The sequence below is a fragment of the Aspergillus ambiguus genome, assembly GCF_047715705.1.
Source record: "Aspergillus ambiguus strain CBS 117.58 unplaced genomic scaffold BDV59scaffold_5, whole genome shotgun sequence".
In the NCBI taxonomy this organism is placed as follows: domain Eukaryota; kingdom Fungi; phylum Ascomycota; class Eurotiomycetes; order Eurotiales; family Aspergillaceae; genus Aspergillus; species Aspergillus ambiguus.
This window is the reverse complement of record NW_027395518.1, coordinates 215,827-237,876: the sequence shown is the minus strand read 5'-3', so window position 1 is coordinate 237,876 and position 22,050 is coordinate 215,827. Positions and strand designations below refer to the sequence as shown.

Sequence of the window (22,050 nt, the reverse complement as noted above, 5' to 3'; positions counted from 1 at the left end):
CCTATGCGTAAGGACTGTTGAGAGAAACCCAAACAGGCACATTGGCTAGTATGATTGTCAGTTCATATGGAAGAAGCATCGTTTTGTTTTGCTTTATTTTCTTTACTTTCTTAATTCTATTACTTGATATGTGATAAGTGATATATATCTAGCTGACCATGCCCATACGTTGATTTTGACCACCGCAATTGCGATGATGTCTAAAACCCACATTGCATACCAAGCAAAAAAAAAAAAAAAAAACAACCAAGCATAAACTCATCTAATTCGAGCGAATACCACTGTAGAGTAAACAGGGAGATGTCATAGCCAGACTTAGGGCCCAACATGCGGCGTGACATCAGCCAACACAGCCGCGGGGTTAGTTCGTTGTTTTTTTTCGCTCTACACGAGCAAGGCGCATTCCGACCTCCCCTTTGCCCCAGCGCAGGCTGTCCCCAGTCATGCCTACAGTTGGCCAAATCATCCAAGATATTCACAGGACTATCGGCCTCCAATACCCTTTCGCTTGATTTCGCCGAATCTTTCGACAGTTGTACCACCTTTGCTCCGGCTGAAAGCGACCCCGCAGTGCTTATAAGACAACTGGGTCAACGACGACGCTGTAAATTCTGCCTGCAACACCGTAAATAGGAAGATACAGTATACGCGAACAGTGGTGTTAGTCTCCACGCTCAAGTCCTCGAGATACACGCGTAATATGGCCCGAGGAGCTCGCGCGCGTGATTACGCCGTCGACGATGACATGTACGACATGGAGCGGGATTCATATCGCCATCGACGCAGACGCAACCATGACAGTGATCGCTATTATGAAAAGGATCATGGCTATGCTCGTCGGCATTCAATACCGCCGCCGTTGGAACGGATGCAACGTCTCCGTGTTCGGGATCTCGCCCGACCTGAGTATAGTCGAGACGACGCCGATGATGAATTAGCCGGGCAGAGTGAAGCGGATGGCATCGATGTTCCGCTTGAAGAAGCATTAAGCGAATTCGAGAGTCCCAGAGACTATGACCGCAGACGCCACAGGAGACGTCCTCCGCGGGTGATGGTCCCGGAGGAGGACTTGGTTCCTCCACAGGATTCAGATGGGGGACTTACAGATCACGAGGCGGACAGAGATGTGTATCCTCATCGCGACGATTACGATCGGCTTATACCGCGTCGCAAGCGGGAACGAAGACCAAAACCCGAGCTAGAGGATGTATACTCTGGGGGCGACGAGTTGACGCCCGACGGGCACAGACGGGCTCGAAGTGACCTGCGGTATCCTCCAATTCCTCGACGGCGTCCAATGCCGGGATATCATGCAGACCTCGAAGATGACGACGGCCGTGGAGCAGGGCCTTCACCATCTAGAAGGGCGCTGGGTAGGGAAAGAGTCGGGTTCGGGCCAGAAGATTATAGAGACATTGACAGTATTCATACGCCAGAACCGATCTTTCGGAGGTCGAGACGACCACCTGAGAGAGACAAGGCCAGTTTCGAATTAGGAGACCGACAGGGGCTATCGTCTCCTGAATCAGAAGACTCTGCGGAGGTCTCGGACGATCCAGTGTCCCCAACGTCGCGGAGTCGGGCTTCACAGCATCTCCGTGTTCCGGAAGGTAGGACTACCTATTCGAACACAGTAAGCTGGTGCTGATTTTATGTATTGTCAGCTTTCCCAGCCTCACGGCGGCCTCGCGCCCCTAGTCCTGAGGTTAGTTTCGAGGGCCCAAGGCTACAACTTCGGTGGGATTACCCCTGCGCCATTGTGCTCTGCTAGAGTGTGTTCTGACAGGCATATAGGAAAGAGAGGGAAAGTCGTAAAAGAGAAGTTCTGGACAAACCCCGGGATGCCACCGATATACCGTCTCTAGCATCTGGCCCGTCACCTGAGGCTTCCAACCGACGGATGAAAGAGAGAATCTATGTACCCGGCTCGAGGGCAGGATCTCCTGAGCCCGAATTGGAGAAAATAGCCCGAGAACTCCAGCACGATGACCAGCGCACCCCGCGAGAGCAGGAGATCCTTGAGGATATTCCTGTAAAAGGAGCAGCAGATCATTGGGCGATTGTGAATTCGGCACCGAAGTCTCGAGCTTCCACCAGGGATAGCAGTACCAGTCAGGAAGTCCCTCACTCACGCGCGCGCGAACGGAAGACTAAGTTCACCACGAGCGATGAGAGGCACTCGGATAATGATACGGACTATGGCCGAGCCCGAATAGCACGCCGATATGTCGGGCTCAAAGAGAAAAGGGATCGGCTGTGGACAGAAATCACCAAAGATCTCGTCGTGAAGGAGGCGATCGAGAGGGCAGGATATGAATACGAGGAGACGGTGACTTCTTATTTCATTTTCTCGTATCTCCAATATGTGCGTGGCATGTTCCGTCTCTAGGAATTTTACGACTGACAATTCGCATAGGAGGATGTTTCGGCGTTGGTTGAACTGTCGGAGGATATACGTCTTGCACGTCGCCGACGGATCCAAGAACTGGATCGCAGGAGAGCCTCGGTGTCGTCTCCTATGGCACTAGAAGATGAGGCATCACCTTCTTCCCGTCGTCGACACCGGGATGGAAGAAAGCTCAAGGACCGGGAGATCAGAGAAGACAGTCGTGGGAGACGTCGGGCTGAAAGATGGTAAGGCGATCTCTACGGACTCATAGCTTGGTTTGTCGAGGTCGTATTTGAGATTCTTTGGAAATTGGGACATTGATATTGCACATGCTACGATATAGATATTGGTCAGGTACATACTTTGTCAAACGTTACCTCCAGGTGAGTGGACAGACATAGGTAGAGTTCGAGGCGCATGTCTCCGTCAAGCCATCTACCTCAGAGGAGTATCTTATTTTGTCCCCTTCACCACCTGCAAATAAACGGCACCAAATATAGGAACAGTTTAAATAGTGTAACAGTGAAAAATTACAGCGTCATCAATCAGCTGAAGTGCGCCACAAACGCGGATTTGCAAATTGAGTTCCCACAACAATGGGTCACCCACACGGGAAATAGATTGCCATAGCTATTTATATCTACCGTCACCATTTCTTTTTCCTCGCATGAAATCGAGACTTTATAGAGCGACGCCCGGGAGGTCGTTACAAGGATATGTTTTTGGTGGTTACGGCGTAAGGAACGAGATAAAATAATGACACAGCGCAAGGGGCTGTCGGCATTCGCCTCAGACTGATTCTCGTACCTTACTTTCTACTGGGCTTAGCCACAGCTCCTGTGGAAGGGGGAAATTGTATCTCCGAGGCGACCACTTGTTAGGATGTGGATTTACCAAGAAGTACAATTCCCGGTCCTACGCCGTATTATTCACCCGTGGATGTGCGCGATGCATATTAATAGTGGATGCAATCTGCTATGGAGCCGCCAGTTGAATCCCGATTCGATGGGCGAGATTGTTGCGAGGTCGTTACCATAAGTTATCTACAAATATGTTTACTTTGTCGACCATAGCAATGAACCGTAGCTCGTCAGTGATGTCCGATAGTAAGGTGGATGGTCGCGTTTCTTCCAAGAAGCCGACGTTGATCCAATCTGTCATGACCTCATCATTGAGTCTGGGATCGGTGCCGAAATATGCCAGATCGTCTAATCCGGTTCTTCGGCAGTCAATTGACGATAAACGCGAGTAATCGAAGCACCTCAATTCCACTCTATCGCGATAGAGCCTACTGTATTCGAGCAAGCCACCTGGCCAGCCACAGCATTCCGCAATGACTCGCAGTGAACCCTCTCAAAGAAACACACAATCCCTTTCTCGACCTCGTATTCAACAGAGGCTGGACGATTGCGGAGACTTTCCACGTACCGATCGGCCTCAATTGGACATGTAGACGAGCCTGTTGGTTGGTTCAGCACCCAAAGTAACTTTTACCTGATACTCTGCACCGAATAAAAAAAAAACAATGCGATTGTCGAAGCGACTGTCCGGCCGACCGACATGAGAGTCTCAAGAACCAACCGACAATGCGGGGTTTTGCTTCTTGGGTCAATTGGCCTGTCCACGTCGTACACCAAGCCCGTGTCTTACATGTCGTTGTCGTCACCAGTCTCCGTTCTTTTTAGTTCCCAGCGGGGGCTGCGCCGGGGGGGCCTTCCAGGCCGCTCTATTGGTGGGAAACCTCACCGGGTCCTATGGGCCGGGCGTGGGTGACTCGCAACGGTAATCACTACAGCCTTAGTCTCTCGCTTTGATGGTCTCTCTGCCTATCCAAGTTATCGAGGATGCAGAGTATGGCACCGGCAGGTGGGGCGTTGTTTGTACTATGGGCATGTGCCGAGAATGAGTGACCAGATACAGGCAAAAGTCAAATGCGACCGTCTGGTATGCTGCTAAACCTCTTGCTTGGCTGATCGCAGGCATTCTTCGGCCCTTCGCGGGATGGTAACATGTTGGCTGGGCAAGGGGCTGGCCAATGTTTGGCACGTCGTGTGCGTGGGATCGATAGGGGAGGATGGAAAGGTTTATTGTGTTTCCATGCCCGAGAGGGCTCTCCCATGGTTCCTCTCTGATATCGTCGATCTCCTTTCCTTATTCCGTTAATCGGAAACGAGTCCTACAGAGCGCAGTAATGTATCTGTATCGGACGGGATCCTCTCACCGTCTATCTACGGATATTATTATCAATAAGCTGTCGTCCTCGGTATCAGCAGGGTGGAGATCGCTCGATGGAGCTCACGTCAGGATGATGTACTCGGTGCGACATGCTAGAGGTGACATGGGTAGCACGATGCTAGTGCTGCTTTCAGCACGCTTGTACGCAGTACGATAGACATCGAGATAACCCCGAGGACGGGGGATGCCCGAACGACGAGCGTGATTTGTCGTTGACGGGATTAGATTTTTCGTTGTCCGTGGATCCGGTGAGTACCTTATCCTTGGACTAATCAACGGGATAGCCGGGCTGAAACCACCGATCCACCCGTGTACGTTATGGGAGGTACGACGAGGTAAGATGGAAACATTCTTGTTCCGTGGGTACGCCGTGGGGAGTGGATGGTACGATATGCATCGACCATTCTGAGAATGGCCATTCTCAACACCAGACGAAAAGAATCAGCCCGGACGGTGATTACAATCAACCTCATACATAGGTCGACCGCTGGAGGGCCGGTATAACCGTCTAGACCGGACGGGAGACACGGCGTCCGGTGTGAGCTCCACCGAGAGTCTGGACGGAGAGGACACTGACTGTCCTGTGCGGTGGCGAGTGCTCTCAACAGAGGTGCGGGAATTGAGAGAGGATGGATGAAAAAGTGTTATTACTTACTACTGCGTACTCTGGGCGGCTTAGCCAAGACCAATCAAGGGGGCAGGATCTGCACTGGTGGGAGTGTTTCAAAACGCTGAAATGCTCGGGTATCGAGTGGCTGAAGGGGTCGATCGTTCTTGGTGGGCGGCAGGCGGTGATTGGCGTGGGAGGGCGCAGTGGCATTTGGGAGGTGGAAGGATACGTAAGTGCGGATGGTGTGTTAGACAGAGTGACGCGGTCTGGACTGTGGAAGAATTGGAGAATAAGACTATTGTATGAATTCACTTCCTACTATTGCCGCACCTGTGTAGATATTGAGGGTCTTCAGGTCGGTGTATCTACTCGTCGTACCTAGGGACCTACTACACCCGTGGACGTAAATAGCTCCCTCAGGTAGAGTACATTATTATCATCCGTCGGCCGTAAATAACATCTCCACTCGGGTATGCCGGTAACCAGTTTTCGTTTGTTTTGCTCTTCCTGTAGCGTATTCGAGAACTCGACTAGTAACGATTCCCTAGAGACTCTCTCTCCTACAGGACTCCAGTAGCCAGTGTTCACTTCTAGAACGGCTACTGGCTGCGGGTGGAACGTCGTCGGGACTCACACCCGCACTTTCCCAATCATACAATATCTCCCTCTCTCCCTCTTGTCCCTTCTCTCTTCTCTGGAGCTTCAACTTCAATCTCCATCTCAACTCTCTCCAGCTCCTCCAGCTCCTCCTTCCCACCACCACCACCACCACCACCTTACCTTTCTCTCCCTGCCTCCCCAGCCCCAACAGATGATGCCATCCTAACCTAATCTTCTCCCATCCCAATGACCGGTTCGTCCTGAATCGTCTTGAATCGCTGGTACCAGTCTGGAATCCTATCCCTCTGGTATTTTCTTCGTCCGAATTGGCCACTCGCCTGGTATGTGAGACCTCATTCTTCCATCCTTCGCCCTCCTCATCCGTCCATCATTGATCGACATCAGCATTCGACTAACTCCAGTCCAGACGGATCTTCGACCGTTTCTTCTGGGCTTCCCATCTGTATCGATCTTCCCACCCATGAGCTTCTTGCCCTCTTCGCGGTCGTCTTCGTGCACTTAACCCTCCCCTAGCCTGTCCACTTCCGACCGGACCCTGGGCTCGACTGTATGGGCTGTCGATACTAGTAGTGCTCGCTGGATTCGCGGGATCTTCCTTGGTCAGTGTGATCGTCTTCGATCGTCTCGATCGTCTCATCCACACCCCTCTCTGTCGACCCGTCACACCCCGATAAACCCAGTCGTCACCATGAAATTCGACCTCGTTTTCTCCTTTCTCGCCTTGCTGGCCTACCCGACCTCCGTCGTCTCAACCCTGGAGTACTGTTCGTCCGTGAATACCGGCTCCTCCAACGCTGGCAGTATGTCGCACCCCCCTTCGACCCCAATTGCGCTAACAGCCACCCTAGACAGCAGTATCTACCAGTCCAACGGTCTCTGCACCACCCAATGCTCCAGTGACTACGCCTTTGGAATCGTCCAGGGAAACGAGTGCTGGTGTTCCAACATTGCCCCAAACAAAGCCACAAACGTCGACGTCTCCAAATGCGACGAAGAATGCCCGGGCTATCCCGACGACAGTTGCGGCAGCACCTCTGACGCCCTTTATGGCTATATTGCAATGGACGGTCACAATCCTTCGGGTACTGCGACTGCCCCCAGCTCCTCGAGCACTTCGACCTCATCGGTAATTCCACAACCCCCAGGGTGGCATTGTGTATGGCTCACTGATTTTTTCTAGAAGTCCGACAGCCCTACCGGGGATGCAACAACGACGGGTAAAACGGCCGTCGAAACGCAGGGCGGCGTGGTGAAAACCATCACCGTTCCAAACTCTCAGCCCACGTCAACATCGACATCAGGACCATCCAGCAGTGATGACGGCTCGAATCTAAGCGGAGGAGCCATTGCGGGTGTGGTCGTCGGTTCCTTGGGTGGTTGTGCAGCAATCGCAGCTGTGATCTTCCTTGTCATTCTTGCAAGACGACGACAGCGGTCTCCGAGTCCCGACCCAAGCGTCCAAAACATCCTAGTCGACGGGCGGAACAGCAAGAGCTCTCAGATGAGTTTTATGAGGGGTTTCTCCGACAACCATAGCCACACCTTATCCGCAGGATCGTCAACCTCCCCGGGGCGTCTCCCCACCTTCACTGATAACCGCATGAAGACGGACACCGTGCTGTTTCCTAATGGCCGTCGTAATAGCGAAGTATCGCTCCAGGATAATGAAGACTACTCCAGACCAGTCCTACGGGTGAGTCACGGTCTTCTGTCGATCAGGTCTTCTACCCATACTAACATCCAACCTAGCTTACAAACCCGGACTAAGTCCACGCATCTCGTCTCTTTTCGTCTCAAATCTCCTATGTCTTCTTGATTTGCGCGTTTGGCGATTCTAGCGGTCTTATGATACCCATTTCCATTTGTCACATACTATTTCTTTTTCTTCGCCTTGCGCTTCGAGGGACGAGAATTGCCTAGAAAGTCTTGCGACATGATCCACGCAACGATCTACATCAACTGCAGTGGATGGCGGGGCGCTGAGCCGTCTACGACACCACGCGACGTGGACCAAGAGCCTGCTAGTCACTTGCTGACAGCTATTACCCGTCGTAATTGTGTCCGCCGGCGTCTAGGCGGCTGTACTGCAGCTCAAGTACATATGGATGTGATTAATGTGCCGATTAACTTGTTTGATTGCATTTGTCTGGTTTGTCTTGATGGAGGCTCATGATGCATTGAAAAGCATGGACGGATCGACGACGGGTGTTGTCACAGGGAAACTACAGTATCTAATCTTATAATGGTGAACTTAGTGGCAGGAACAAAAATAATACTTTGTAATCAGATCCACTGGTTCCTGCATGAGCAAATGCTTATGCCAATGAGGCGTGGGGAGGAAGGATTTACCCGTCTATTCCTGTACGATGAGCTTAAAAGCGTTCTAGGCAGAAATTACTCTTCGGCTTTGTTATAGCCGCGCCTACAGGCTGCATCTGATGCCATCTCCGGTGAAGTGCCTGAAAGACATCCGCTTTGCAAGTAGAACTCGGGAAATCTTCCATCAGCACTCACATGGAGGGTGTAGTTCAAGGCGACTCCTAAGGTTCTCACATTTCGATATGGCCGACCTCATGCTGTGAGGTAGCCTAGTGAATGAGGATGGGAAATTTCGCTAAAGCCCAGAGCTTGGATCACTGATAAATGGATCCGGAGACATGGGGAACGGCGGTATTTAACGTAGGTACCTATAGGGATAATTTTCCCTTTTTCGGTAATCTGTTTTGCCTCGTTTTGCCCGTTCGGTCAATCCAACCCCATACCAAGGTCGAGTACTCATCTTTGGCTCGGTTATTCCTCTCTGAATTTGCATGTCGTTACCTGATGATGGCAGTGAGTGCTCCGAGATCCAACGGACACTCTGATAAGCCTAGCATCCCGAGTCGTAGAGATCGGGTTCCATCACAGGTAGAGAGCTGCCTGTCACATCAGCTCCCGTGCCGATATCAACAGCGGCCATCAGACTCCCCGTGATAGGCCCGTTACTCCAGCTGGAGATGTTCGGCGCAGCCCACCTCTAGAATCCTGCGGTACAAAGCTGAGAGGGCTGGTAACCAAGGTTTATCAAGCCCATACCACACACATGGGAGATGCGGGGAACCGCTTATCTTGGGCGTCACCTGCATATCTGCACCGAACTGAGTAAAAGCTTTCGAATCGACCTAGGTAATCCGTCAGCCATCTTAACGGGGTTAAGACATCAAATGCGAGACTGTCTTGTATCCGTTCTGGGGATCGTCCTCTTGAGGGCTACATATTCAAGCCTGTCCCCCGGCGGAGTCTCCTAGACACGACCCCCCGCCCATGAACGCCATCACATGGATTAGTCTAAGATGGAGTCGAATATGTTGTTTAATCCCTGGCTGGTCGGCCTTCTCGCGGCCGGACTGACTGGCCTCTTCATCGTATGCGCCGAACCCCTTCTACAAAAGATATCCTCCCGTAGTCGCAGGACATCGGCCAGCGTGACGCCACCGCATTCGGTGTCGCCGGGTCAGAAACACGCCGAGTACGCGGATGCGCTACCACCGCAGCGTCGTCAGGCCCTTGCGACCCTGCAAAAAGCGCCATGCAGCGAGATCACCGCTCGCGATATCTGCGAGCATATCATCCCGATGACAACCGATTACAGGACTTGTCCGGACGAGACATACACCCCAACGGGGTTCTCCGTCGCAGAGATCAAAAATCTAGGCGACTTCCCGGACTATGCAGAGCTCAGCGGAGTGCCGCTCCCTGGGGCGTATCGTGAATTCGACATTGAGAAGGCGCTGCCGAGGCCGTATCGTCCCTTCAGATGGTCCTATCACCAGACAATGTGTAGGTCCCGGCGAGCCATCACCATCATCATTATCATCATGCCAGTTCGAGGAAACTAACCGTCAACCTGTCCTGCAGCCCTGACCAAGCTGGAGACAGACTGGTGGATCGAGCTCGAGAACAACTACAAGGACCGCATCGCTCAGCGGAAGGCGCTCTATACGCAGCACGGGAGTGCGGTGCTTGCCAGCCTCCCCGGGTCCGAGCTAGCCTGCAAGGAACTCATGGAGATAGTCCTGCAGTTCCTTTGCGCACGCTATCCGCACTACTTCTCCCTGACGGACAATCGCATCTTGCACAACCGGATCCTCGGAACGGAGCAGGATGTCCGGTCCAAGAGACCCCTCGAGATCCTCATGGACAACGTGCCGGAGGACTTTGCAATCATGATGCGCGATGAGAAAACCGGCTTCTACTTCCTCCGCGCGGGGGTGATCTGTTCCGCGCTGGGATGGAACGTCGGCACGAAGATCGGCCTCCAGCTCCACGAGATCCACGCCCCCATCCCGGATTACAAAGAGAAGATGCAGTTCTCCATGGACCGGTTCGTCCCCGTCCGATTGTATGTGTCTATAGACAGTCATCCACTCACTGCATGTAGGTTCTTCACCAAGATGCCGTGCGACCGCCCCATCCAGCGCGGATCATGGGGTCTCGAAGTCGGGCAACCCCTGTACATGCCCAAGGGCGACCCCCATGAGGCGCTCCGGCTCTCGCAGGACCCCGCGCTTACGCTGGACGACTGCCACCTGCGGGTGGACTGGCAGACGCTTCGCCGGCTGCCGCTCTCCGCCGGCATCGTCTTCAATTTCAAGGCGCTCTTCACCCCCGTGGCGGAGTTCCGCGACGAACCGTGCATCCCGGCGTTGCTGGCAAAGGTCCTGAAGGAGGGCAAGAAGAACTTGATGGAGTACAAGAGTACCTGGCATGTGGAGCATGTCGTTCTGCCGAACCTGGAGAAATGGGCCGCGGAGCAGGAAGACTGCGGGCTGGCGCCCCGCGGCTGGGAGGTTGCCACCTTGGACGATTCGCCGTGGTATCCGAACTGGGAGGAGAAATGGCACCGGCAACAGGGGTTCTAACGGTGTCGGGGCGGGACGAATTCGGGAGGCTATTTGGGTATATTGGCTTGGTAGTGCTCATTCATGATGTCAATCGATATGTACATAGTATATAATCCCACATGTTCATTTATTTGCAAGGGTTCCCCGCGGCGGGAGTATGACAGTATGGTCATTTGAGTGTTGGTGTTGACCCGCTCGGCACCTCGTGCATTGGAAGTGGCGACGGCACGATATCGTCGGAAGAGATGCGACGGGAATGTCCATTCCAAAGATGAATAGCACCGATAACAGCGACGTGCCGATCTGGGGTGATAAGCGGATGGCCCGCACCAGCTGTATGGAATCTGGACCCAGATCGCGTTGGCGGAATCGGCCAGATGGAAACCCGTGAGTTGTCCAAAGACGGTCAAGGACAGCCGCAGGGCGCTCAGTCTTCACCCGCACTCCTTGAGCGAGCCTCGCTGGCTCGATCGTCGTCGTTCCCCTCACTCTCGTTATCCATTTCTTCCAGCTCCTCTGCTAACGGGCTCACGCGCTCGTCCAGCAGATCCAGATCCTCCAGTTGTTGCCGCGGGGGCAATTTCCACAAACTCGTACCGCAGACACGGTCCTTCGTGAGAAGGTCATCGACAAACTGATCCATATAGGTCAGCACCACGGAGTCGCGGACCCGTCGCTTCAGTTTCCGGTAGTCGAGGAGGAGCGGCTCCAGGGTCTTGTACACGTCGACCGCATCGAAGGTCAGCCGAACGTAGAATGCCGCCAGCGCTCGTAGGTACTTGAAGTCACCCCGCTGCTTGACAACGCCATTCTGAGCCTGCTCCTCCGCCGTCTGCTCTCCTTCTTCGTCGCTCCCGGGATCGGTGAAATTGAGGTATTCGAGGATGATGTCCCGCTCCGGGTTGAGCTGGAGGAGCTTGAACGCGAGACACAGGAACGGGGTGGGCTTCTCGGCCACCCCGTAGGTTCCTCCAAGCGAGGTCAGTTCAGCAGCTCGATCACATAACGTCGCGGCGTTCAATCCGAAGCATTGTTCCTTCCAATAGTAGGAATCTGTGATGCGATCGCGAACGGCCTTTTCGAAGAGAGTGGCGGGGTTGACCCCGCGGACTAGAGGACCCGAATAGCCCCGGTTGTCGAGGAGCGTGCTCGCGTCGGCGCGATGGGAGGACATGGTGTCGGGGAGGGTGTGGGAGAAGTGGTGGTGGAGGAGGGAGCGGATGATGAAATTGTGGGCGGTCGAGAAAGCAAAATGAAGCGGGAGTTCTGCCAAGACTTCCTTATCGATAGTCGCACCGACAACCGCCCGCAGTCAACCAACCCAGTCAACCAACCCAGCTGAAACATCATCTCGTGCCAGGCTCTCCAGTTAGTTGCTGTTTAGTTTTCTGTGGAAGCAGCTCATCAACACGATATTACTTGGTGGACAGCCGGTTTGGTTAGAGAACTCACTGCATTGAGTGGTGGCCTGTTTCTGTCGTCCCAACGCCAAGGGACCATGCACTATATACACATCCACATACCGATGAAAAGCTTCCACTGACCGAGCCATGGTCCTCCTCACGTCTTCCACTGTCTCTGTTATCGCATCCACAGGGGTGGTCTGTCTATTCACCATTGTCCTCTTCCTATCAGGATACGTCCTCCAACAACAATCCGTCCGAAACATCCAGCATGCATTGCGACCTCCACCCCACGACCCCATTGCAGGGCTCGGATCTTCACGATCGTCATACCAGAAAAGAGATCAAAGTCTGCTATCCGATATAGTCCCCGATACGCAGTCCCCTAAGGTCTCGGCAGAGGGAAACTACGCATACCTCCAGCTTCTCTCCACGCCAGACCCGTCCGACATCTGCTCGGCGATCCTCTTCTTCAAGCAGCTCGCCGTCAACGGCACCGCCGTCCACGACCGCCTCTTCATGTACCCGCAGGAATGGGACTTGATGCCGCCAAAAAAGCTCTCGAAACCCGTTGCGACAGCGCTCTCGTACCTCCGCGCCGCAAGCCTAAAGTATAGCATCTGGTTGCTGCCGATCGACATGACGGCGGCCACATCCGCCGGCTACACGCCCACCGATACGAAGCTCCTCCGTCTTGGGCAGATCCAGTTCATGCAGTACGACAGCGTGCTGTATGTCCGCACCCCCGGGCTGCTGCTGGATTCGGGGAAGCTGGACGCCATGCTCCTCTCCCGTCCGCTCCCCGGGAGACACGATAAAAACAGACCGGAGTCTTTCAACAACGAGGCATGGATTCCTATGCCGCTGCGGCCCGATCGAGATTCAGACCTCCCGCCGGTCTACCTGGTCACTGTCAACAATGTGGAACATGGCCAGATCGAAGCCCGCGGCCACGTGCCTAATGTGACTCTCCCGGGGTTCGGTGACCTCGTTACCGGTCCGTGGGGGATTCGCTCGTCTGGCGGAGCTGGATATACGTCCAATGAGGAGCCGGGGTATGTATATTTTGAGCACGACGATGATGGCCACGTCCGGTGGGATAGGAACCCTTTGTTTGGCTCCTGGAGAGCCCAGCAGTACGATGTGTGCGAGGGCCTTGACCTGGATGATGTGACGCATGATGACGACTTGTAGCGGCCTTTGGTCTTAGTTTGGTTTGAACTGGCATCCTAGGTATTTTGTTTCTACTGGTGTTTGATGGCGCTGTTTGCGGGGGGCTGTTTACTGCTTTACTTCTGTTATACCATGTCACAGAACATGGAGGAACTTATGATTACCCTCTATAAATTATGTTCCTCCCTGGTCATCCTAGTCAATTGAATATCGTCTTGGCAGCTGAGAAATATATCAACGATGTGAGACACGGAAAGTACAATTGCATCAAGAGGCGCCGCCAAGAATAGTTTTTCATATTGAGTCCGGCCTTCCCAGTAGTTCATCGACTCTGGTGACGCGATAGGGTGGTTTCGTTCCGTCCTTATAGCCCTCCTCCCATATGAGGGTCTTATGGGAGTCTGGAGGCGTGATGACAGCTTCATCATCCTCCAAGCCCTCAGTGTCAAATTTCCAGCCCTGACTCTCAGAGTTGGCCGCGTCGCCAAATCTCACAATTGTTGGATCCTCAACATTATGGAGTAAATAAAGTGAGTCACCATGTTGCTTGGTTTATCTTTAAACACCACGCCGTAAACTGGGTGGCAGAGAATAGCAAGGAATGAAATCAAAAGATACGATCGCATCATAATGTCTCTGCTTGAAGGTTCAAATTGAGGCAAGTGATCAAAACCTGGGAGAAATAGAGGTATTTGATAGCCAACTAGCCACCGCCCCAAAGGGCTTGTTTAACCATGCAGATCAAATGAGAATTGCTACGGTGAAACATTGCTATAACAATGATCGACTTATTGGCAAACAAAGCAAGGTATTCTTCTTCGAGAATCATACCTCTTGCAGGCCAGGAGGGGAAGGTATATTCCAGGAACACTGCGAGCTTCTCTCCTTGATCATCCTTATTTCACCACTAAGCACATTTTTGCAGATTCATTTCCAGTGACCATCCTTCCTGCGTAAGACAAGGTGATCGACAAAAGTATGTAGCCATGCTTTGGCAGTCCATACCTGTGGAAGAATAGGTACGTTTGCAGGGCCATTGTTTAACCCTGAACCCTGCGTTCCTTAACTAAAATTGGAACGAACCCAGAGTGTTACAATAGGCACATGCATTAACTATATGACAGGAATTTATATAATCCTTTTTTGATTAGGGTTGGCCGCAAGCACCCTGACACGTGCTATTTATTGAACTCTTCAGTTTCGACATTTATGACCCGATATTAAATGACGATCCATCTGGTTATGTGATATATTAGCTATGTGACTGTGTCTTTTTTTTTTACCTACTTCCATCCCAACCCTTTATGTATGCCTGACCAGCAGAACCTAACCCACACTCGGAATCTTGGGAAGGCACCAAGTAATAGAAATCGGTCAATGCTCTCGCCGTCTCGTAAGATCCCGTCCATACATTAACCCATCTTACTGAAGTCAGTCTGATTAATTGGAGCACGCGCCTAGTGGAACTTGTTCTTGTCCGCATGCTCGTCATTTTCTAAGAAGACCTCAATCTTGTCATTCATCTTTCGCCCGATGTCCTGGCAGAACAGGCACGCTGCAGGCTAGTTAGCTTACACAGATTTGATCTTTTGCTACTAGGAAGCTGTGCTCACCAATAATGCCAACAACACCGAAAGATAACGATGACAGGCAGGTGGTGCGCAAACCAATAACGTAGCTCTGCTGGAAGGCCGCACTGGCAGCGACGATAATGTCGTTCGTGATCCGCGGGACTTTTTCCAGGGCAGATGCTCCTACAGGAAGGGCAGCCATAAGAGCTTCAACGGAGGATTTTGGTAGACCCGCAGCGACGGCAGCTGGCGGGACGAGTCTGACTGCCGCACTACCCTGCACGTTGGTAAGAATTGTGGTGTAGATGGAGGTGGCAATTGAACCACCGGCGAAGCGAGCAACGCCTCTGCAGTAGGTCAGCATGCGGAGACGTAAAAGGGCCAAATAGTTAGGTGAATTGTGCAGCTTACGCTAGGCCTCCGGAGACACCCAGTTCCGTCTGCTCAGTGCCGAATTGGATGTATGCGACGGTAAGATACTGTGCCCAACCGAACCCAACTTCAGATAGAAAGATAAAGGCCATCACCAGGCCAAATCGATCTGGCGTAGCAAGGGCCAGCAGCGCCCCGAATACGACCATGATAGTCACGGAGCCTGTGAGAGTCCAACGCCAATGACCGATTTTAGAGCCGAAAAAGGACAAGAGTAAAGCACCGAGAAGAAGGCCTAGATTCTGAGGTAGGGTGAGAATAGCGGCGCGGTGGTAGTCGTTAGGATCTTTGAGAAAGAAAACGTTAATCATAGTCGGGTATACGATGTTCAGAGAAAAGTAGAACATAGTCACTACGAATCCAGCGATAAAGGGTGCCGTTAGCTCACGACCATTATCGCGTGTGAAGATACGCGTGGGCGTTAGCGGTTGCTTAAGCGGTGCAAAGGTCTCCCATAAGGCAAACAAAACGAGGCAGCCAAATCCTGAGCAGAGGGTACCGATGACGCGTGGATTTGAGGACGTCATAGTAGTGGTATAGACAATACCCACAAGGATAAGGGTCGTGGCTAGGATAAAGAGAATACAGCCAACGTAGTCAAGTTCACGGAAAGCTTGCTTCGTGGGTAGACCGCGTGGGTGCTTGGGAGGGTAGTAATAGAGTCCTAGACCGATGGCAGAGAGAACGACCGCGATTGCTGGAGCATAGAATAGCCAGCGCCACTGATCTGGCTGTTAGCCACTTCATGGAAAGGACAATCATGAGCCTCGGGACATACGGCTTCTTTTTGTTGGATCGCAAAACGGCCTGCGATAGGACTGACGACAACGGCGAATAGGACCCCAACGTCTGCTAGTACAATAGCCCAGTGGCGCCACTTGCTGGGAAGTAGTTCGGGGACAGCAAAGGCTGCCAATTGGGCATTTCCACCCCCCTGTGATCAATTCAGTGTTAGCGTCCATAACCCATAAGATCTAGCAGAATCCACACTTACAAAACCGATGAAGGCGCAGCCAACGATGAGTGAGGTATTATTAGTAGCCGTGCCAGCAGTAATGAAACCGATGAACTCCAGCACATTTCCCCCAATAATGAACCATCGACGGCCGAAGAGGTCCGAGTTGGCACCACAAACCCTAGGAACGGCAATTAGGACATATTCCCTATGTGGAACCGGAGAGATACCTACATGAAAGCCATTGTGACACACATAGTGTAGACGGGCACATACCACGCCTGCATGTTGACATCCCCGAGTTCTGTGGCAATGACGGCCATTGTACCGCTGAAGGTTGGAACGATCCAAAAGGATATGCCATACGACCAGGCTAGAATCTGTGGTTTCATCAGGCCCAATTAAAGCAACAGTAGTCAGGACTTGGATGCTTCTTACCCAGACGACGATCCACGTCTTGAAAGTCACATGGTACTCCTCGTCGCTCTGGGGAATGTACGTCGCTTCTTGGGAGACAGTATCATTTTTCTCGAGTGACCGCTCAGATTCAGACTTCTCAATGGCGTCTAAACGGCTTGAGTCCTTTTCTGCTGTTAGCCTCTCCGTTATGGACATGGCTGCGCTTTCAACGTTGCTTTACGAAAGACGTTTGGAATTGCGCCGGGGGATCGATCATGGTATTTAATCCTCTGACAGACCTCCTTGGTAAGCGATGATGATCCTTCACGATTAAGAAACTCCAGCCAAGCTCATGGACTGTGACTTGGGCCCGCCCCCCTTCCCCCCGGTTCCCCGTAGATAGGGTCTGGGGTGGAGAAAAACATCTAGATTCTTAATCGTTCTGCTGTTGTGTATTTATGAAATTGAGATCGACGTGGGCGTTAGAGACTATTCATTAGCGCCCTTCCTGCCAGTCCGGAAGAGGGTAGAATCTACGCCGTAGAGAGACAGGACATATCCAACTAACGGGACATTATGGACATAAGTACACCTCGGGCCGTCGGTGGACGGGGGCCGTTTACATATGCAACTCAGAGCTCAAAGCGAGATGTCCCAAGACCGTTATGCTTATAAGATGATCGCTGGTCTCAAAAAAATTAAACGAAACTAGTGACCAGCTGTGGGAGTCCTAACGGCCTCCTGTATTATCATCCCGTATGATAGACTTAAGAGCTAAATGAATTTAATCATGACTGATTTATTTCAAAATCAGAAATTCTTCAAAATTCTCATGGAAGCTAAGAAATAGACTGGTTTAGTTTGAAACAGGACATGTCGAGTTAACTTGATTAGTATAAGGCAAGATGGTGCAACTCTCTAGTACATGACATATCGTCCATCATAATAGTTTATCACTCTTTCCCTAATAAAAGATGGTAGCCTGTGTATAATTTACACAATATATTTAACAGGATTTTCTCTTGTTTTATCGGCGAATCCTCCGGAGTAGATAGGTATAGGCCTCCCTTTGACAGCCACACCTTCTGTCTATCCCCTCTCAAGCGGCGACAACCGAACGAGGCATACACGATGGTGTAAATGATAACCAATGGACACAGTCGGATCACTGGTAGATGGAGCAGCTTGGTACCTCGAGATTGTACGATGAACACATTCACTGTATAGCAGGTAAGAAGCTTGTGAAGTTACATTGGCCTCGAGTTGGATTGTGAAATACAAACACATCGAGCGATGCATCAACATTCACTGAGGGAAGAGTGTTACTGGCGGAACACATGTTTAAACACCTTCCTGTCTGATGCGATACTTAGATTTCTCAACCTGCCGTTTCCATTCTTTGCTTCTACCTCAGTTCTTTCCCTGCAAACGCCGTCTTTTCCTTTATTTCCATCCTCACTACCCAAATCTTCTCTCTTGTCTTCTCTTCTCCCCACCAGTTCTTGGACTTGCGTATCCCCAGAATCGGAATATCCTTATGACTCCACCATCCTCCATAAATCATCGCCAGAAGCTGCTGTATCTCTCTAAGAGTGAAGTCATGTCCGAACACCTCAATCCAGGCGGTTGGTTCCATACTGGGGCCTCTCAAATGCGCCAGAAGAGACCTACCATGAAAATCCACCCAGTTGCTCTGGCGAACAAGGACATTCGATATTATTACAATCAGCCTAGCCTCGAAGAGGCAGAGCCATGGTCTCTCAGGCCAGAGATACCATCACATGAAGAGATTCTTGGTACAGAAACTGACGATACAGTCATCGATCTTGTGCCGAACCAAATCAAAGGCCCTTGGGGATCCAGGGAGACTTACCTTCAAGCACACTATGATCTTCTGAGAGAGGACTCCGTCGCGCCTCTACGGGATGCAGTGGCATATGTGAGAGCAAACCCAACCATGACTGATTCGAAAAGTGTCTCTATCTACGACAAGGTTTCTTTTCTCTCCCTTCTCATTGTCACAATCTACTAATCAGATCTGTAAGGTCCATATCGTAGGGCTCACTTTTGCTCAACAGGGACTGGGGTTCCGTGTCCAGTTCTCCACTCAGAGGTCGCGAAAACGCATCATCTGGGAGTACACCAAGCGGCTGATCAGTGGGACTATCGTTGCTCTATCTCCCGCCGACGATGCTTTCCAAGCTGAATGTGTCATCGCCATAGTGGCCGCTAGACCACTCGAACAAGTTCAGCTGCAACCTCCCCAGATAGACATCTACTTTGCACAGCCGGAGGACGTCGATTTCGATCCCCATAAGGAGTGGATCATGGTTGAGGCTAGAACCGGCTATTATGAAGCGTCAAGACACACAATGACAGCGCTCCAGAAGATGAGACGAGAAACGTAAGTGTTGTGTATAACAGTTGGATCTGTTTCTAGCTCCACCAACGTAAGGCTGACCAATTAAGTAGTTTTCCCCTGGCGGAAAACATTTGCTTCCTCCAGCCAAATATCGAACCACCAGCTTACGTTCAGCAAAACCCAATTGTGAAGTTACAATCGGCTATTGACGAGACCCAGAGAGAAGGGAAAGTGGATGTTTTAAACGGGTGGCCAGGCGCCCCGACAGGTGATCTGGACGACACTCAATGGGAAGCGTTGCGTCAGATACTGACAAAACGACTTGCCATTGTCCAAGGTCCCCCAGGGACCGGAAAGACCTTCGTCTCAGTCGTGGCTCTGAAAGTCCTTATCTCCAATATGAAGCCCGATGACCCTCCTATTATCGTTTCCTCGCAGACTAATCACGCGCTTGATCAGCTTTTGGTTCATATCTCCCGTTTCGAACAAAACTATATCAGATTGGGATCGCGGAGTAGCGACTTGGATGTAAAAAAGCACACATTATTCAATGTGAAGAAGACGCAGCCTACGGTCTCCCTCCATGGCAGCATTCTAGGGTCAGCAAGGGGGAAGCAAAGATCTCTCCAACAAGGCATCTTAAGGCTCCTCAAGCCTTTCGATTTGGAATATATTGAAGCCCCTCTCCCTTCTTCTTTGTTCTTCGAATACGGGTTACTAACCCAGTCCCAATTCGATTCCCTGACCAAAGGAGCCAAGGACTGGATCCGTCCCAGTGATCGTGAGGATGCCGATCCTATCTCTGCCTGGCTTGGAGACCAGTTGGTGAGATTCAAGGTCAAGTACGCTGCAGACAATTTCGGGTTTGCTGAAGATGAGGTCGACCTCGAGTATGAGCAGTTGAAAGAGCTAGACGCCGAACACGGTGTGGACGAAGATGACTACGATATTCTGAGAGGCGACTACCTCCATATCGGCGAAGGTTTCCGAGGACTGAGAAGGCCTGATAAGGGAGCTATCGATTACCGCAAGTATTCCGACATGTGGAGGATCCCGGTCAAAGAGCGTGGTGCAGTTTATGGTGTGCTCTGCATGCTGGCAAAAGAAAAGGTTCTGAGCCATCTCCGTCCGCTTGTCGCTGAGTACACAAGAAACTCAAAAGACATACAGATTGGAAAATGGGAAAGAGATAGCATTTTCCTACAGACTGCAAAGGTCATCGGAGTGACAGCGACGGGTCTCAGCAAGTACCGGGGCTTGATTGCAAGCCTCAAACCAAAGATAGTTCTTATTGAAGAAGCCGCAGAGGTTATCGAAGCGCCCATTGCCGTCTCTTGCCTCGAGTCGGTGCAACACATGATCTTGGTGGGAGATCATCAACAGTTGAAAGGACACTGTTCGGTTGAGGAGTTGGGTGGTGAGCCGTTTTTCCTTGCCGTGTCAATGTTTGAGCGCCTCGTCAACAATGGGCTTGAGTATGTTACCCTGCGAAAGCAAAGACGAATGGCTCCTGAGATCCGCCGACTCTTAGATCCCATCTATGGAAAACTCCAGGACCACGAATCTGTGCATCAACGGCCTGATATCCCTGGTATGGGCAGTGTGCGGTCCTATTTCTTTACTCATGACTGGCCAGAGAGCAGTGACAGTCTTTCATCCAAGGTAAACGAGATGGAGGCCGAGATGATTGTCGGTTTCTATGTCCATCTCGTGCTCAGTGGTGTCCCTGTCCAGGACATCACGATCTTAACATTCTACAATGGCCAGAGAAAAAAGCTTCTGAAGATGTTGCGGAGCAATTCTTATCTCCAGGGGGAGTATATGAAAGTGGCTACCGTTGACTCCTACCAAGGCGAAGAGAACGAGATCATTATCCTTTCGCTAGTCAGAAGCGGCAACAATAGCATCGGCTTTCTCACGGTTGAGAATCGAGTTTGCGTAGCACTATCCCGTGCACGGAGTGGCTTCTTCATCTTTGGGAACGACAGAACGTTGACCTCTGCGAATCCCTTATGGCGAGAGGTTCTTGGTATCATGGCGGACGGTTCATCTCAACGGCTGGCGCCTCGAATGCCGGTTACATGCAGTAATCATGGGACTATTATCTTCCAAAAAGGTTCGTTGTCTCCTTTTTCTCTCGTGCCTGGGACTTTCCTAGCTGATACTGGCAAAGAACCCTCGGATTGGGCGTACACGAACGGCGGCTGCAACATGCCATGCGACCAAACCCTGAACTGTGGGCACCAATGCCCTCTTCGCTGTCACCGTTTCTCGCATAACCTAGTCAAGTGCGACCGAAACTGCAATGGCCAGATGCCCTGTGGCCACGTATGCCCCAGACCATGTTCAGAACACCACGCGTGCCGCTGCACCTGTTCCCCGGGCGGGGAGGAAGCGATCGAATCGGTGGAAATTGAGAGATTGTTACTTTACTGAATCCAGGAGACGGCTTTTGAAAGGGCTGAACTTGTCAGATTAGACGATTCTAGGTCAATCTATATGTTTTAATGGCAGTGATTTCTCCGATCCCTTTCATCAAGCGAGGTTAGGGTTCTGGCACGAGCCCAAGCTGACGGATCAGTGGATCTCCTACTTACCTCGGCAGCTGGGGAAGATTCTGGCAAACCAAATCCCTTTAGGCACGCTGGAGAAAGACTCCGGGCAGTCCTCGCCGTTAGGAAGCGAGAAGCATGGCATCTGGGGGGATCGTATGGGGATCCAGTCGATCGTTTCATAGAAGGGCGATTAGGGTATGATTCGTGGGAAGAGACGAACCAACGAGGAAGCAGATGAAGACTTTTCCGAGCGGGATTTGAAAGCCTCGTTCGCCGGGAAAAAATTGGCGATGGGCAGTGGATACCTGAGCCATAGGAGCCATCTGTGCCTTGTTTTCCTGGCCGATTCGGTGGTCGACCACTGGGATCCCGTCCCGCCAATGGGAGCGTCGCATTGCGGATCTATGGTACGCCGCACACCCCCGTACATCTACAATCTTTTCCAACGTGGCACAGATTTCC

At 51.7% G+C, this 22,050-nt stretch overlaps 8 protein-coding genes across 8 annotated transcripts; 6 read left to right on the top strand and 2 right to left on the bottom strand.

Annotated features, from left to right (window-relative positions):
* Positions 1–226: 226 nt before the first annotated feature.
* Positions 227–3,039, top strand: BDV59DRAFT_171898 (uncharacterized protein). Its single transcript, XM_073688638.1, has 4 exons — positions 227–1,610; positions 1,665–1,737; positions 1,795–2,365; positions 2,417–3,039. Exons 1-4 carry the CDS (start codon positions 701–703, stop codon positions 2,636–2,638), a joined length of 1,776 nt encoding a protein of 591 aa, XP_073550808.1. The 5' UTR covers positions 227–700; the 3' UTR covers positions 2,639–3,039.
* Positions 3,040–6,430: 3,391 nt separating this feature from the next.
* BDV59DRAFT_126600 (uncharacterized protein) lies at positions 6,431–7,705 on the top strand. Its single transcript, XM_073686903.1, has 4 exons — positions 6,431–6,655; positions 6,704–6,981; positions 7,036–7,548; positions 7,605–7,705. Exons 1-4 carry the CDS (start codon positions 6,544–6,546, stop codon positions 7,620–7,622), a joined length of 921 nt encoding a protein of 306 aa, XP_073550807.1. The 5' UTR covers positions 6,431–6,543; the 3' UTR covers positions 7,623–7,705.
* A 1,494-nt stretch (positions 7,706–9,199) lies between these two features.
* On the top strand, positions 9,200–10,756 carry BDV59DRAFT_191317 (heme-dependent oxidative N-demethylase family protein; the record flags this gene model as incomplete). The annotated part of the gene is made up of 3 exons (XM_073691883.1): positions 9,200–9,674; positions 9,753–10,218; positions 10,276–10,756. The coding sequence occupies 3 exons, from the start codon at positions 9,200–9,202 to the stop codon at positions 10,754–10,756; spliced, it is 1,422 nt and encodes a 473-aa protein (XP_073550806.1).
* Positions 10,757–10,800: 44 nt separating this feature from the next.
* On the bottom strand, positions 10,801–11,947 carry BDV59DRAFT_171886 (PRP38 family protein). Its single transcript, XM_073688637.1, has one exon. It carries the CDS (start codon positions 11,910–11,912, stop codon positions 11,166–11,168), a length of 747 nt encoding a protein of 248 aa, XP_073550805.1. The 5' UTR covers positions 11,913–11,947; the 3' UTR covers positions 10,801–11,165.
* Positions 11,948–12,078: 131 nt separating this feature from the next.
* On the top strand, positions 12,079–13,567 carry BDV59DRAFT_171885 (uncharacterized protein). Its single transcript, XM_073688636.1, has one exon. It carries the CDS (start codon positions 12,289–12,291, stop codon positions 13,333–13,335), a length of 1,047 nt encoding a protein of 348 aa, XP_073550804.1. The 5' UTR covers positions 12,079–12,288; the 3' UTR covers positions 13,336–13,567.
* A 903-nt stretch (positions 13,568–14,470) lies between these two features.
* Positions 14,471–16,887, bottom strand: BDV59DRAFT_210737 (trichothecene efflux pump; the record flags this gene model as incomplete). Its single annotated transcript, XM_073695659.1, has 7 exons — positions 14,471–14,869; positions 14,928–15,232; positions 15,297–16,048; positions 16,096–16,251; positions 16,312–16,453; positions 16,507–16,652; positions 16,711–16,887. 7 exons carry the CDS (start codon positions 16,885–16,887, stop codon positions 14,772–14,774), a joined length of 1,776 nt encoding a protein of 591 aa, XP_073550803.1. The 3' UTR covers positions 14,471–14,771.
* Positions 16,888–18,271: 1,384 nt separating this feature from the next.
* BDV59DRAFT_191313 (P-loop containing nucleoside triphosphate hydrolase protein) lies at positions 18,272–21,123 on the top strand (the record flags this gene model as incomplete). Its single annotated transcript, XM_073691882.1, has 4 exons — positions 18,272–18,664; positions 18,717–19,075; positions 19,144–20,850; positions 20,976–21,123. The coding sequence occupies 4 exons, from the start codon at positions 18,272–18,274 to the stop codon at positions 21,121–21,123; spliced, it is 2,607 nt and encodes an 868-aa protein (XP_073550802.1).
* Positions 21,124–21,165: 42 nt separating this feature from the next.
* On the top strand, positions 21,166–21,877 carry BDV59DRAFT_171881 (uncharacterized protein). Its single transcript, XM_073688635.1, has 2 exons — positions 21,166–21,562; positions 21,631–21,877. Exon 1 carries the CDS (start codon positions 21,245–21,247, stop codon positions 21,467–21,469), a length of 225 nt encoding a protein of 74 aa, XP_073550801.1. The 5' UTR covers positions 21,166–21,244; the 3' UTR covers positions 21,470–21,562; positions 21,631–21,877.
* The last annotated feature ends 173 nt before the right edge of the window (positions 21,878–22,050 follow it).

What these genes read in the sequence shown, in the direction of transcription:
- BDV59DRAFT_171885 (XM_073688636.1), top strand. Translation starts at nt 12,289, where the DNA reads ATGGTCCTCCTCACGTCTTCCACTGTCTCTGTTATCGCATCCACAGGG.
- BDV59DRAFT_171898 (XM_073688638.1), top strand. Translation starts at nt 701, where the DNA reads ATGGCCCGAGGAGCTCGCGCGCGTGATTACGCCGTCGACGATGACATG. An exon ending in GCATCTCCGTGTTCCGGAAG is followed by an intron (nt 1,611 to 1,664) that starts GTAGGACTACCT and finishes ATGTATTGTCAG; the next exon opens with CTTTCCCAGCCTCACGGCGG. An exon ending in TTTTCTCGTATCTCCAATAT is followed by an intron (nt 2,366 to 2,416) that starts GTGCGTGGCATG and finishes CAATTCGCATAG; the next exon opens with GAGGATGTTTCGGCGTTGGT.
- BDV59DRAFT_171881 (XM_073688635.1), top strand. Translation starts at nt 21,245, where the DNA reads ATGCCATGCGACCAAACCCTGAACTGTGGGCACCAATGCCCTCTTCGC.
- BDV59DRAFT_126600 (XM_073686903.1), top strand. Translation starts at nt 6,544, where the DNA reads ATGAAATTCGACCTCGTTTTCTCCTTTCTCGCCTTGCTGGCCTACCCG. An exon ending in CGGCTCCTCCAACGCTGGCA is followed by an intron (nt 6,656 to 6,703) that starts GTATGTCGCACC and finishes CAGCCACCCTAG; the next exon opens with ACAGCAGTATCTACCAGTCC. An exon ending in CGAGCACTTCGACCTCATCG is followed by an intron (nt 6,982 to 7,035) that starts GTAATTCCACAA and finishes GATTTTTTCTAG; the next exon opens with AAGTCCGACAGCCCTACCGG.
- BDV59DRAFT_171886 (XM_073688637.1), bottom strand. Translation starts at nt 11,912, where the DNA reads ATGTCCTCCCATCGCGCCGACGCGAGCACGCTCCTCGACAACCGGGGC.